This window comes from Melanerpes formicivorus, unplaced genomic scaffold, assembly GCF_026170545.1.
Source record: "Melanerpes formicivorus ecotype bairdi unplaced genomic scaffold, bMelFor1.0.p_v2 SCAF_9, whole genome shotgun sequence".
In the NCBI taxonomy this organism is placed as follows: domain Eukaryota; kingdom Metazoa; phylum Chordata; class Aves; order Piciformes; family Picidae; genus Melanerpes; species Melanerpes formicivorus.
In genome coordinates, this window is record NW_027142361.1 from 25,779,644 (window position 1) to 25,795,530 (window position 15,887).

At 44.8% G+C, this 15,887-nt stretch overlaps 2 protein-coding genes across 2 annotated transcripts in view; both read right to left on the bottom strand.

The window, feature by feature from the left end:
* Positions 1 to 9,865, bottom strand: part of LOC137443348 (ral GTPase-activating protein subunit alpha-2-like) — a 79,398-nt gene extending 69,533 nt beyond the window's left edge. Inside the window, exons 1-3 of the mRNA XM_068142942.1 lie at positions 9,730 to 9,865; positions 8,051 to 8,206; positions 780 to 938 (exon numbers count right to left, since the gene is read on the bottom strand). Of these exons, the coding sequence (XP_067999043.1) occupies positions 780 to 938; positions 8,051 to 8,179 (288 nt within the window). The 5' untranslated portion in view covers positions 8,180 to 8,206; positions 9,730 to 9,865. The remainder of the gene's footprint in view (positions 1 to 779; positions 939 to 8,050; positions 8,207 to 9,729) is intronic.
* Positions 9,866 to 13,234: 3,369 nt separating this feature from the next.
* Positions 13,235 to 15,887, bottom strand: part of LOC137443473 (ral GTPase-activating protein subunit alpha-2-like) — a 28,074-nt gene continuing 25,421 nt past the window's right edge. The window contains exons 3-4 of the mRNA XM_068143238.1: positions 14,605 to 14,788; positions 13,235 to 14,276 (exon numbers count right to left, since the gene is read on the bottom strand). Of these exons, the coding sequence (XP_067999339.1) occupies positions 13,336 to 14,276; positions 14,605 to 14,788 (1,125 nt within the window). The 3' untranslated portion in view covers positions 13,235 to 13,335. The remainder of the gene's footprint in view (positions 14,277 to 14,604; positions 14,789 to 15,887) is intronic.

Here is a 15,887-nt window from a genome sequence, read left to right on the forward strand (position 1 = left end):
GGAAAACCCAGGAGACGTACCATGCCGCTGAGAAGGAAAGCCGGGACAATGCTGCTCCGGAGAAAAGAAGCTGCCCAGACCACAGCTCTTCTCCAGCCAAAGCCTCAGCACCCTTTCTCTACAGACCCAACATCTCCTGCAGCACCTTTCCTCCACAGACTTTAACTGTCTTGGGGGGGATGAGGGGTGTGGTAATATAAGTCCTTTCCTCTTCTCTCTCTCTTCTCTCTCTCCCTCTCTCTTTTCTCCCTCTCCCCTTCTTATGTCCACTTTAATAAATAGTCTCTCTTTCCCTCTCTCTTTTCTCCCTCTCCCCTTCTTATAATTCCTTTCCTCTTCTCTCTCTCTTCTCTCTCTCCCTCTCTATTTTCTCCCTCTCCCTTTCTTATGTCCACTTTATTTATGTAATAAATAGTCTAGCTGTTGATACTTTGGCTTCGTTTGTGCCTCTAATTTCACAACACGGGAATATTTAAAAGAACTGTGTCTCCGGACCGAGACATTTAATGTCTCCGGACCTTGACACTTGTACAGTAATATTTCACTAAGCATGAATGTAAAATTAATTAGTAGCCGTTGCAATCACTATTAACAATTCTAATCTCCAAACAAAAGCTCCTTGCTCAGCAGACTTCTAAACCAAGATGGAGAGACTGAATTTACTCTTTGCTGGAAAAAAAACAACCCAAACTCTAACCCACCAATCTTCACCCAAGCAACAAAACCATTGGTCGCTTGCACCACAGACCCCAACAAGCAGTCAAAAAAAAAAAACGTACCTCAGTTTTTTTCATGATCTCTATGAAAAACATGTGGTTCTTCATGGGATAAATAACAATTAGAACATCTCCAAAATCCGTTGGTATAATGCCTCTGCGGTAGTTCTGGGTGTGTTCAGACCAGACAATGTGAACCTCATCATTTCCCAAGTGACGAAGCTGCAATAGCAAATTGGCTCTTTATTAATCAGAGTGATAACAACAGTTTATGAGGGGTCACGGCTTACAAATTGAATTACAATGCTCAATAGTAGAAATATTTCATTACAGCAAGGGAAAATAAAAAAGTTAAAATATTGTTTTTCTCCAGTTGCTCATGAAAAACTCCGCTAAATACTTCGCGTCATTCAGCACGCATTGTTGGCTGATGGCTTAATTAAGTAATTATCAAACTAGCCATTAGCACAATATGTAAATGTACATTACCTACACTAATTTAAGATGGAAATCTGAATCACTGGAACAAAACACTCGCCAGCAGAACCCCATATTCCAGCTGAAACAGGGCAGCTGCCACAGAAATATGAACATGCCTTGACTCGGGGTGTCAAGAAACTTTCCCTCGTGAAGCACTCTTGTTGAATTTGTTACACTTACAAACAGCTCCTTGCTGATTGTGCCTGGAGAGGAATTTTGTTAAGAGGACATAAGGAGAAATAGCTGGGCAATGTGAATTAAGAGAAAAACTGGGGGAGTTCCTCCCCCTCTCCCCCCGCCCTTTTTTTTTTCTTTTTTTTTTTTTGAAGCAGAGTTGCATAAAATATGAAGGAAATTTAAATGTGACACACACAAAATGCATCTGCAAGCCTGCGTGTTTGCTTTGTTATTGGAGGGGCTGGAGGTGATCTAACAGATGGCAAAAAGTGTTTGGCAATCATGTACGAGCCACACACAATAGTTTCAACTGTAAGCTTTAAAGTTAAAATTTAATCCACATGCAGAATGCCAGCCCAAAGCATAAAGAGAATTTCAGTCCCTCTTAAAGCTTAAAAGACATGCACACAGTTGTCCCCCCTCCCTCCCCAATTTGGTGCTAGCCCCTGGAACAATGTGCACAATAGAGCTAACAAAGAAGCCAAAACATAGCTCTGCCTTCTTTACTGTCTCTGAGCAGGGGGAAAAAAAAAGAAGAAAAATAAAGGTAGTGATTTTTACTGGTAAATAACAACTAAGTAATCTCAACGTGCCCTGTATCAGCCTGTACTGCACCACTGCATTTTCCCTCTCCAGAACCACACAGCACTTTTAAAAGTAAAGGTTTTCACTCCTTGTTTTTCTTTCACTCCTACTCCTGGGCTGCAGTTGTAAGAGAAACATGGCAAGAAGCATAATACATCGAAAAACACAAAGTTCCAATGATGAACTACACTTACAGTTTATCTTCCAGCTAAGTTCAGAGTGACTTTGAGTCCCAGTTTATTTCAAATGAAGATAGTTATACTTTATTTACACCTATCAATAAAAGATATTTATAGTTCTGTCTGGAGAAAATGCAAACCATTTGTGCCTCACAAAAACATGAATGATCCTATTAGTAGAGCTTCTTACATCTACAGAAGTCAGTATAAATTACTGTTCTCATGGTCATCCTGATTTATGAGCAGGCATTTATATTTAGATATAAAGCACCTCTCACCATATTGATAAACATTCTTTGTAATCTCTCAGAGGCAGAGAGTTTTAATTTATATTAATTTATTATTACTATTTTCTTAATCAATCAGAAAAAAAAAAACAACAAACCAAAGCAAAAAACCCCACACCACAGCAGCATCCAAGAACATACTTCAGTGGATAGAACCCCAGTGCAGACTGACATACAAAAGTAAGCAGCAATTTATGTGCACAACAGAATCCCAATTTCCTTTTCTGTGAACAGACGCAGCCAGGTCACCTTAAAAGTGACTAAAAGTGAGATGGAAAGTTTAGTCTTTAAAAACCCTAAAGGTGCCTGGCTGAAAGACTTTGTGCACTAAAGGTTCCACAGGCTGAGGGTCTCAGTGCTTGGCAGCACACGGCCCAAACCCAGCTGTAATTTTCTGAGAGCTGAGGGAAGGAAGGGCCCGGCTCGCACCAGCTGCATTCAGAGAAGCCCAACGGCAACGTGTTTGTGAGCTGTGCCTACAACTCATCAGGCTGAACTCGGCGTGCCCTGATGCCAAAGCACTGGGAAAGCCCACACCCATGGTATTTACCACCTCTGCCTTAAAAAGCCCCACAAAGAAATCTAGAAACGGAATCAAACAGACCCTGAAGGAAAGGCCCTTCACTGCCTTCCCTCGCAGTGCCTTCAGAGTGATAAATAGCACACACTGCTGTAAAACCATGGAGCAAAATAGGCCCAAATACTGCTTACAAGTCCTTCCTTAAATCACATGGGATTATTCTGATAATTAATATTTTTCCTACTGAGGAATCCCAAAACACTTCACAGTTATATCCAAGAGAACACAATACAGAAAACAGGGACAAATTAGACCAACTGAGGCACATTGTACTTGTTTGAGGCAGGGAGTGGTGGCTGTGAGCTCAAAATCTTGGTGATGGGTTGGATTTGATGATCTCGAAGGTCTTTTCCAACCTGGTTAATTCTATTCTATTCTATTCTGCTACCTTGGCCACAATCCTCATACTAGTAACTCATATTAAAGCTTGAGGTACTGCCTGCCATAGCTATGAAGTCATCCACCTTTATTCATTACATTTAAAAGGCCTATTGCGGCAAATAGCAAATTGGTATTAATCACAAATATTTGCTCTTGAAAGATACTGTCATTGACTGAATATCATAAACTCTGCAGTGACAACAAACCACCTCCTATTTACCTGTGTGTCTCATTCAAAACATGAGTTGTCAGATAGACTCAGTACCCTGAAGGACCCAAGTTTTGCTCACAGGCTCAAAGTGACACAAACGATGTCTGGAGCCATGGGTTCATGAATTGCCCTCCATGGAGTTTAGGGAAAGGGAAAAAAACAGAAAGAAATACATCTAAAAAAAACCAATATCCCAAAGCAGCCAGGAAATAAAATACAATTAAAAAGCAAACCCAAACAACAGACCACCTCAACCAAAAGAAAGTGTTTATTTTTTGGGTATACTGCTGACTTGAGCAATTTCTCTACAAGTGTTCAGGGAAAGCAGCTCATTTCAACTCCCCTATCACCTCACAAGGTTGGACCAGGTGATCCTTGGGATCCCTTCCAACCTGGCATTCTATGAAATTGCCACCAGCTTCTCCCCATGCGAGCTGAGTGTGTTGCTTTTTAGCCTGCACACAACATGAACAGAATCTATAGGTTCTGAGCCACACACGCTTGGTGCCTCAGGCCTGCCCAGCACTCCGTGCCTGGAAGCTGGCTCAGAGCACAGGCTCTGAGGTGCGTCACGCCGCCGTTAATCACGTCGGCTCTGCGCTGTCTCAGCCCCGATGCGGGCTCCAGGAGCCCCGCAGCTCTCCCCGGCGCTGGCAGGCTGCTCCCCTGCGCCTGAGCAAACAGTTTTGCAGGCTGCCCGCTGCGGCAGGGCTGCCCGCTGCCTGCCAGGCAACACGCTGCCGACACTGGTCACGGTACACACCTCATGGCCTGACCTCCTTTCCCTGCTAATTGCATTACACAGCCAGCTGGCTCCAGAGAGGAGTCGTCTGTTTGACTGAAGAATTCCTGCTTTTGGGCAGGCAGGGCTGCTACTTTTGCTAAGTAACAGTCAGGCCTGACATTCCCATTGTTTGCCTGACAGTGGACCCATCCTAAAATCCAAGTTTTATTTGTAAATTAACCAAGAAACTTCCTGCCAGAACAGTGCTGCCTGGAGACTGATAATGTGCGCCTTTCATTCCCTTTCACTCTTACTGTATCACTGCCAATTTGTTTTTCTGCTGCTCGCCAGCCCTAGGCTATAAAAGCCTTGTAAGACATAAGTGCAATTATAGTCCTGGAGTCAAATGAATTGGACAAATCCAATAGCACAGCTCTGTCCCCACTTTGCAAACCCCTACAGCAGTTAGATTAGCTGCTAAAAATCTAATCTAGCTCTAGCTAACAAATTTCTGCAGCGAAGGAGCAAGAGTTCAGTATGGGGTTGCAACCAGATTTCTGAATTGAAAAAGTTCTGCTATGACAATGGAGAAGATGGAATAAATCGCTTACAAATTTTGCAGCTCATTTTTAAACCCTTAAGTACAATCTAGGCAGAACACAACAGGGGACAGTAGGATGCTGTTACAATGATTGATTTTCACTTCTGCCTCAAGACAGGCAGATAAAGAATAAAAGTTTAGAATCAGCGATGCTGAACCCTACAGCAGAGAAAGATATCAGCTGAATTTTGATTATGCCACTTGAAAAGGTTTCTTTCAGGGCTAAGATTTATTTGGAGATTGCTTTGTTTTATTTCCTGCCCAGAATAAGCAATCTAATGCCAGAATATACTTCAGAAACATGAAGACAAACTGCAAATCACAACTGCACTGCACAAAAATAAGGGGACCAAGTTTATCCCCAGTAGAAGTGCACTTATTCTTGTGAACTCATAGAAATTAATTTATCCTCTTGTGTTCAATAAAAACAAAGAACCATAATAACAAATTTAAGTAAAATTACTGCATCTGCTTAATTCCCCCAGCCCACAGAATTTATGGCCTGCTGTACTACTTCCTTGGCCAGCAGGTGGTAAGACCTTCTGTTCCGCTTGGGAGCTTGCAAACCAAGCACACTGAGTGGGACTGAATTCTTTTTGCCTATCTGCAGGCAAAGCAAGCAGAGAAGAAACCCCAGAAATGAAATCAAGATTTCAGAGATAAGGGGGAGCTTAGATCCCAGATTGTATCCACTCAGACCTATCTGATGGAAGCATGGGGAATGCAAGAAAAGAACAGTTGTGGCCCCCACTGCATCCTGACTGACAGCACGCTAAAATGTTTTGGATTCATTCACAGAACACCAGGTTGGAAAGGACCTCAAGAATCATCTAGTTCAACCTTTCATATTCTCCCAGTAACTGTGTCACCACACACGGTTCTACTGCAGCAAGAATTGAAGTGGAGCAGGTACTGAGAGTGACATCATAAGCTGCCTTCTCACACCCTGATATGAAACAGAAGCATTAGACCTGCAGAAATTTTACACTGCTGCTGAAACACACAAAGCCTTCACTTCCAGCTGCAGTTTTGTGGACTTTGCTAAGGACTCTGCCAGCCTTCACAGAAACCCATGCTTGCTTCCATGAGAGCTCTGAGAATTTAAACTAGGCCATTCCATGCAAGAGCACAGAACCATGGAAGATCACTCTTCAAAAAAGGCCCCTGGAAGTCATCTGGTCCAATCCACTTCTTACAGTGGGGGCAGCTCTCCTTATCAATTAGGTTGCTCAGACCTTTGTCCTTCTTCACAGGAACACACAGTTGATCCCTGCAGGGTTCCATTCCTTTAGCAGATTTAAGTCTTCAAGCAATTACTTGGTGGTGTTTTCTGTGGATAGTATCTACTGGAGCTGGCCTTGTTTCCTAGCACTTCATGATATGGAGACTGGCAAATACTAAGTACTTTTGCTTTTTCTTTCTCACAAAAAAGAAATTCTCTTAAAGCAAACAGAGAAGATAATTACACAGAACAGCCAGACTCTCTGAATGTCTGTGTTAATCCCTAACGTGGGTGGGAATTAGGAGAATTAGTAAAACAGACTGTTTGCAATTAAAACCCATTTTCCCCCCTTGCAGTAGCTCTGTCAGACCATGCTCCCTCCTCTCCCAGGTGATGTAGTACTCAACAGCTAGACAGTATTTGGTGGACCACTGGAACAGGTTGCCCATGGAGACAGTTGAGGCCCCATTCCTAGAGATATTCAAGGTCAGGCTCACCAAGGCTCTGGGCAACCTGATTTAGTGGAGGATGTCCCTGCTGACTGCAGGGGGGTTGGTCTAGATGACTTCCAACCCATTCTCCGATTTCACAGCCTTTGCTATGCTTCCATAAACCCCAGGAGCTACAACTTAAAAGGACCACAATCTCTTTAGGAAAGATATGGGAGCAATTCTCCAACATGAATGTGTGTGCTGCAAAATCATAAACTGGTTGCATACATAAAGAAAAAAATGTAATTTTCATAGATACATGGAATGAGTTAGATTAGAAGGGACCTTCAAGATCATCCAGTTCCAACCCCCCTGCCATGGGCAGGGACACCTTTCACTAGCCCAGGTTGCTCAAGGCCTCAACCAGCCTGGTCTTGAACACCTCTAGGAAGGAGGCATCCACAGCCTCCCTGGGCAACCTGTTCCAGTGTCTCATCACCCTTACTGTAAAGAATTTCTTCCTAATCTCCGCTCTAGATTTTGTTGATTTTTTTTTTTTTAATGACAGATATGACAACAAAAAAGAAAATATGACAGTTTAACTATTAAATGCTGGGCAAGTTTTCAGGACTGGTAATCTGAAATTCCACCTTTTTATTTCCAGGAAGGGTACATGTTATTTTTGAAACTACCTGGACAACAAACACAATCCCCCAGTGACACATTTATAGGTGACTTTCAGAGCACAGCAGTGTATCTCATGGCAAACCAGGGAGATGTAGCAACATTATTCATGCACATTAACAATCCAAGCAGGACAAGCTGCCCCTGCTAATTAAAAAGGCAAAGGTATGCACCTAAAATCTTCTTTGACCTTAAGCAGCGACTAGCAAGCACAATAATTTCAAATCACTCCTTGTTATGAAAGACAAATGATACCAAACAAAATTTTGGGCTGGGCTCTGGCCATGTTTGTTGGAATTGTGAATAAAACTGGATAATGGCTTAATAATAATAATAATAATAATAATAATAATAATAAAACCAGGTTGGAAGAAACCTTCAAGATCATCAAATATCAGCTGGCTGCTTTTGGTACTGTCCTTGTCACTCCTCTTTCACTTCTTTTCTTTCCTGGTTACTTACACGAGGGATGATTAATCTCTAAGGTTTTATTATGCTGCATTTGGTTGTTTTGTCCAACCAAACTACAACAGTTTTGGCAGGCAGACAGCCTACAAATGAAATTATTGCTAATATTATTACTGATGGGGGTATTTGAGACTACCATGGAAATGTTAATTGTGTTTCAGAATCCAGAATTTAGATGCCATTTAATTCAGATCATCTAGCTGCAGAGCACCACGTGGCACAGCAAAGACAGCCTGCTAGGACCAGTTAGCACAATCTGTTTGCAGTTTAATTTAAGCACTTTGAAGACTACAGACCATGTTGTGAAACACACAAGTGATTTACCTTTTTGGTCAGTGAGTCGTCTGGGTCTGATGGCATTCTTGTGGACACATGGAAAACGATCTCCACGGTAGAAGTAGCATAATAGGGAGCTGTTTGTCCTGTGCTGCCGTTGCGCTGCAGGCCACCCATAAACCCACCGTGGGTTGAGAGGTCAACCTGAGTGATTGAAAGTCAGCATTAGAAGAAATAGGGAAAGGCTGAGGAATGATCAGGATTTGTTTACCATAGAATCACAGAATGGCTCAGGTTGGAAGGGATCTTAGAGATCATCTACTCCAACCTCCCTGCCATGGGCAGGGATGCCGCTCAACTAGACTCAGTTGCTCAAGGCCTCATCCAACCTGGCCTTCAACACCTCCAGGGAGGAGGCATCCACAACCTCCCTGGGCAACCTATTCCCATCTCAGCACCCTCGTACTGAAGAGCTTCTTCCTAAGATCCAGTCTAAACCTACTCTCCCTCAGCTTAAAATCATTCCCCTTGTCCCACCGCTAGACACCCTCATGAAAAGCCCCTCTGCAGCCTTCCTGTAAGATCCCTTCAGGTACTGGAAGGCAGCTCTAAGGTCCCCCCAAGAGTCTTCTCCAGGCTGAACAACCCCAGCTCCCCCAGCCAATTCTCATAGCAGAGGTTTATATGTCAAGAGTTGGTTAATTCACCACTCTAGAATTCCGTAGCCATCCCAGAGACAGGGAAGCTTTCCCCTGTGGGTTTGTGATCTTTGTGTTAGATCTGTGTTTCCCATACCTTTATTTGACCTTTACTAAAAGTTAAGACAATTCATGATGCACACTCCCAGAAATCAGTGGGCAAAGAACTGTGAAAGTTAATTAGGAAATCTAAACATTCTGAAATGTCTCAGGTAAACTGAAATAATATACTTTGTATAATCATAGAATGGTAGGGGTTGGAAGGGACCTCTAGAGATAATCCAGTTCAACCCTGCCAAAGCAGGACCACCTAGGGCAAGTCACACAGGAATGCATCCAGATGAGTCCAGGAAGTCTCCAGAGAAGGAGACTCCACAACCTCTCTAGGCAGCCTGCTCCAGGGCTCCAGCACCCTCCCAGCAAAGAAGTTTATCCTCATGTTGAGGCGAAACCTCCTGTGTTCCAGTTTGCATCCATTGCCCCTTGTCCTATCCCAGAACACCACTGAAAAAAGACTGGCTCCTTCTTCTTGACACCCACCCTTTAGATATTTTTCTTCATAGAAAGAGTGATTGGCCATTGGAATGGGCTGCCCAGGGAGATGGTGGAGTCACCATCACTGGAGTTGTTTAGGAAGAGACTGGATGGGGTGCTTGGTGCCATGGTTTAGTTGATTAGATGGTGTTGGATGATAGATTGGACTCGATGATCTCAAAGGTCTCTTCCAACCTGGTTAATTCTATTCTATTCTATTTATAAACATTAATAAGACCCCCTCTGAGCCTTCTCTTCTACTATATGGCTATTTTCCCCTGGTTCCAGCAAACAGGAGCAAGGAAGCAAAAGCATTCTGTGCTGCACAGCTGCTCTCAGGCCTCACCAAGCACACCAGAATTTCTCTCTTTTGAGAATTACAAAATACATAGTGACAAAAGGACTTTATTTTGCATTTGCCTATCTTAACCACCTTACACAGATGTTTGTAGCTCACCAAGTATCCTCTAGCTTGCCTGCATTCATGACTATTACCTCCCAGCCCAATCCAGCCACAAAATCCTCATAGGCCTGGCTTCCCCTGGCATTGGAGAGTATGGAGCACTTATCCTCCTGGCCTTCTGCGATGTAGAACACAGAAATCTTGTGAGTTTCACGTCTGCAATCAGATGTAAAAAGAAACTGAAGTTAAACAAGTTCTGGCTCTGGGAAGGCACAGCTCACCCACATTCAAAAGCTATGAGCAGGGGACCATATTTAACACCCATGTGCCTTTCCTTCACGTGCACAAATGCATCACTCAATTTCAGCTGCAGAAATGTATTTTCACCATTTTTATCCCCTGTGACCACAGTGTAGACACAGTTCAGAGAGCAGAGCTGAGGCTGTGCATTCTGTGACTCAGCACAAGAATTACTGACCAGTTATGGGGTTAATCACTTTCATCCATGCCTGGAAAAAAGAAGGCTCCAGGGAGAACTTATAGCAGCCTTCCAGTACCTGGAGGGCTACAAGAAAGCTGGGAAGGAATTTTTTTGCAAGGGCCTGTAGTGATAGGATGCAAGGGAATGGATTGGAGCTTGAGGAGGGTGGTGAGACACTGGAATAGGCTGCCCAAGAAGGTTGCAGATTTTGCCTCCCTGGAGGTGTTCAAGGCCAGGTTGGATGAGGCCTTGAGCAACCTTGGTCTAGTGGAAGGTGTCCCTGCCCATGGCAGGGGAGTTGGAGCTAGATGATCTTTAAGATCCCTTCCAACCCAAACCTTTCCATACTTCTATGCCAGCTTGCTGAAACAGGTGGATTGCATCTCTTCACCTATAGTATTTTAATTGCAGGGTGATAGTATAGGAGAACATTAAAAACATCTCTGGCTTTCAGATCCCAGGCACGTTTTACAATGCCGACAGCAACAGCTGGCTTCTTGATCTGAAGCTGAGTGGATTTGGTAGGAAAATCATCAGGACATAGGAAAATCAGAACTCTGCAGTGCTGCAGATGTTTTAAAAATAGCTGTGCATCAAGTAATGAGAAATCAAACAATATTCAAAGGCTGTTCTGCCACTCCCTGCCTGTAGGGTAGATGTATGGAGATTACCCCTTGATTACTGCTCTTGACACTTGACTCATCCTGAGAAAATTCCAGTGGAAGTAGTGGATTCATCTCTACTGGACAGTTTCAAGACTCAGCTTGACAGGGTGCTGGGCCACCTCATTTCAACTCCACTATCACCTAGAAAGTTTGGACCAGATGATCCTTGGGGTCCCTTCCAACCTGGCATTCTGTGAAAAATCACAGAATCATAGAATGGCTCAGGTTGGAAGGGACCTTAGAGGTCATCTACTCCAAACTCCCCATCGTGGCCAGGGATGCCTCTCAACTAGACTTAGCTGTTCAAGGCTTCACAACTTCCCTGGGCAAACTACTGCAGAGTCTCACCACCCTTGTACTGAAGAACTTCTTCCTAAGATCCACTCTCCCTCAGCTTAAACCATTCCCCACTATCTTATTTCTATACACCCACTCCAGCATTCCTGTAGGCTCCCTTCAGGCACTGCAAGGTCCCCTCAGAGTCTTCTTTTGTCCAGGCTGAACAACTCCACCTCCCTCAGCCCATCATCAGTCATAGCAGAGGTGCTCCAGCCCTTGGATCATCCTTGTGGCCCTCCTTTAGACTCTCTCCAGCAGCTCTGTGTACTTCTTATGATGTGGGCACCAAATAATCCTTTATGAGTTGAGCCAAGGCCACAACAAAATTTGGAATTACATCCCTCCCACCTCAGCTGAAGAAAACAGGAATTAGGTTGCTGTGGTTTATTATTTGCTGCTGATTTTGCATCTTGTGTACATCGTGCCAGCAGAAGCAGCTTGTCCATTCAGGCTCCAGAACTCGTTAGAAATAATCCTTTTTTTTTTCCCATAGATGCAATTTTATGAAGCTTTTGGGATTCATTTGCTCTTCCTTTGGAAAGGCTAACAACCTGGCCACTGGTATGCTGAGGACACATCACCTACCATTGGTGGGAGTCCAGATTTTTCAGTTCTCGCAGCAACTTGGAGTTTTTCTTCAGCAGATGAAAGCTTTTTCTAGGAAGACAGAAAAAAAAACACAACACCAAAAAGATTTGAAGAAAAATGCAGCACAGAGGAGGTGCAGGATTTTCTCATTTGAATATCCATGAGAGTAGAATCAAATCAGCATGATTCAGGTTATTTTTTTATTAGTCTAATTAAAAGCACTCTGTGGATGTCTACTTAAAATAACCACTGGACCAGCTCTATGTAAGCATTTGAAAAGATGCTCTGACTACCACTGACTACCATGTACATGTTTGGGGTAGCAGTGAGGAGAGCCAAAGTACCATAAACATATCCTGGGTCTTCTCTCCCTGCGTTTCATAGAATCATAGAATCAATAAGGTTGGAAAAGACCTCAGAGATCATCAAGTTGAACCCACCACCTAACACCTCATGACTAACTAAACCATGGATTTAAGTGCCACATCCAATCCTTTTTTGAACACCTCCAGAGACAGTGACTCCACCACCTCCCTGGGCAGCACATTCCAATGGCCAATTACTCTTTCTGGGAAGAACTTTCTCCTCACCTTGAACCTAATCTTCCCCTGGCACAGCTTGAGACTGTGTCCTCTTGTTCTGTTGCTGGTTGCCTGGGAGAAGAGACTGACCTCCTCCTGGCTACAACCTCCTTTCAGGTAGTTGTAGAGAGCAAGAAGGTCTCCCTTGAGCCTCCTCTTCTCCAGGCTAAGCAACCCCAGCTCCCTCAGCCTCTCTGTAGACGACGGAGATAGGAATCAATACAGCTGACCAATATGATCGAGTATTGTTCCTTTATTGTTCCAGTGTTGCAGGCCGATGGTGCAGGCCTGAGGTGCAGGCCTATGGAGCAGGCCTGTAGTGCAAGTATAGCACAGTAAAGTGAAGAAGAACAGGAGACAAAAAAGGCAGAAGTGCGTAGCGAGGGAACTGCTACAACCTATATAAACTCGGAGTGCCTTGTTGGCATAGCTCCATTGGTTCCCTATGAGTGACCACACATTGCACTATTACAGATTATTGGTCCAACTACTAATGACACAACAAGGTTGTTGATGCAGGCACATGTCCTGTTGTCCCAAGATAACTGTCCATGTTTATAGCTACCAGTGTCTTGTTTTAGTTACATGCTGCAGGCACAGCACTGTTTTGCTCCACTGCTAGCTGGCTCTGCATTCATGCTAAGCATGGCCTACCACCATGTCAGGCTCTAGGCCTGCACTGCCAGATTGCTCACACTGCTCGTCACTGGCATTGCCACACCTCTCTTCACAGGGCCATGCTCAAGACCCTTGTTTCCCTTCTCTGGACACGTTCAAGTGTCTCAATGTCCTTCTTAAATTGAGGGGCCCAGAACTGGACACAGGACTCAAGGTGTGGCCTGACCAGTGCTGAGTACAGGGGCAGATTGATTTCCCTGCTCCCGCTGGCCACATTATTTCTGATGCAGAACAGGATACCATTTGCCTTCTTGGCCACCTGGGCACACTGCATAGATTTCATAGATTCATAGAATGGGTTGGGTTGAAAGGGACCTTAAAGATCATCTAATTCTAACCCCTCTGCATGGGCAGAAACACCTTCCACTAGACCAGGTTGCTCAAGGCCTCATCCAGCCTGGCCTTGAATACCTCCAGGGAGGGGGCATCCACAGCCTCCCTGGGTGACCTGTTCCGGTGTCTCACCACCCTGAATGTAAACAATTTCTCTCCAATATTGAGTCTAAATCTGCCCTCCTCAAGCTTCAGTCCACACCTTCTGTCCCAGGAGTTCATTCCCAAGTCATTTAGCAACAGCCGACAGAAATAAAAGGATGCTTGAGGCTCAGAAGGACGTGGCTCTTCCCGACGAGCCACCTTCATACTGCAGTCTGAGTTGTATTTCAGAATGTGCTCTTTCTCCTGGGCACTCTGCCTCATCAGGGCTTCAGTGATAGCATTCTCCTGCTCATAGCTCATCCCAAAGGGTGGCAGTGCTGGCTCGTTCAGCTTGCACTGGGGATGCAGAAGGCACTCGGGACTGGTGTTACCAATCTTCTCCAGCAACTGGTTGAGAGCATCTTCTCCTTCCTCCACCTGAGAAACATCCCTCTGGGAAATGAAGTGCTGCTCAGGGTTGCCTGAGATGACAAATGGGTTGGCTGCACTCTGCTGTGGAAGGCAGCCCTCCAAAGGTCCATACAATATTCTGCCATCCCAAGAGTACTTCCCTGAGATATCTCTGACGATCACCCTGATGTCCAAGGGGGTTGCTGTGGGCTCAGTGTCCGCTGTCTTCTCGGCGGGGATCTGGAGGTATGATATGAGAGTGCTGTCATTAAACACAAAGAGCTGCAGGTTGGGACTCCGGAAGACTTCTGAGGAGAGCTCGGAGGACTCCACATAGGAATTGTCATGGTCCTCACTAAGGAGACTGTGAAGGATGGCAGGGCCTCCACTGAGAGGGTAGTGGCTGAGGTGATTCACCAGGTGAGTCATAACCATCCGAGCCGTTAAAGGTATCAACTCCACATTCCTTCTCCTTTTCTCTAAAGCAATCAGTGGAAAGATAAGAGATCAGTAAGAGCAGCAAGAGGTGATTAAAAAAGCATCTGCAAACTTCTGTCCTATTTCAGAGGCTTGCCTTAATTGCACTCCTAATCCTGTCCAAGAAACTGCTTACAATCACTCTCACAGATTGCACTGGGTTGGAAGGGACCCTCAAAACTCAACTTGCCCAACCACCCTGCAGTCAGCAGGGACACCTCCAACTATATCAGGCTGCCCCCCATAGGACCACATCAAATCTGATCTTCAATGCCTTCAGGGACAGGGCTTCAATCAGCTGCTGAATGTTGAAGTCTGAAGCTCTCTTACCCTCAGCAATAGTGAGCAGGTTGCCCAGATCAGTGGAAGAGTGGCACTGGGCTGGCTCAGAGCTCTTCACATTGCCTAGTGGCAAAAATGGGTCGTAATCGCTGGAGGAGAGGTCTGCCAGACTCAGCACATAGTGGCTTTGCTGAATGTATGTGCTGGAGCCATTGACACAACAGTGCAGGACCTGCAAGTGGACAAGTGTGACGCCACAGAAATATTTTGCCATCCCATTACAAACAGCTCAAACATTTCTGCAAAGGTATTTTCCTTGGCCTGGTGTTTTAAGCATTTTACTCTTCACCATCATTTGTCTATTCTAACATCTCACATTCTTAACTTCTCATCTCTACAGCTTGTGCCCACACTGAGGGAATTCATCATATTCTAAAACCTGCTAAAAATAATGAAATCATAGAATAATAGGGGTTGGAAGGGACTTCCAGAGATCAAGTCCAACTGCCCTGCCAAAGCAGGATCACCTAAGGCAAGTCGCACAGGAATGCATCCAACTGGGTTTTGGAAGTCTCCAGAGAAGGAGACTCCATAACTTCTATGGGCAGCCTGGTGCAGGGCTCCATCACCCTCACAGTAATGAAGTTCCTCCTCATATTGAGGTGAAACTTCCTGTGTTTCAGCTTGTACTTGTTCCTTGTCCTACTACAGGACACCACTGAAAAGAGCCTGGCACCTTCATCCTGATACCCACCTGTAGACGACGGAGATAGGAATCAATACGGCTGACCAATGTGATCGAGTATTGTTCCTTTATTGTTCCAGTGTTGCAGGCCGATGGTGCAGGCCTGAGGTGCAGGCCTATGGAGCAGGCCTGTAGTGCAAGTATAGCACTGTAAAGTGTAGAAGAAACAGGAGACAGGAAAGGCAGAAGAAGAAGTGCGTAGCAGGGCAACTGCTACGACTTATATAGACTCGGAGAGCCTCGTTGGCATAGCTCCATTGGTTCCCTATGAGTGACCACACATTGCACTATTACAGATTGGTCCAACTACTAATGACACAACAAGGTTGTTGATGCAGGTGCATATCCTGTTGTCCCAAGATAACTGTCCATGTTTATAGCTACCAGTGTCTTGTTTTAGTTACATGCGGCAGGCACAGCACTGTTTTGCTACACTGCTAGCTGGCTCTGCATTTATGGCCTACCACCATGTCAGGCTCTAGGCCTGCACTGCCAGATTGCTCACACTGCTCGTCGCTGGCATTGCCACAAATCCCCCTTTTTGTTTTTGTGAGCAATCTGGTCATGGGAGTTGTTCTCATCCCAT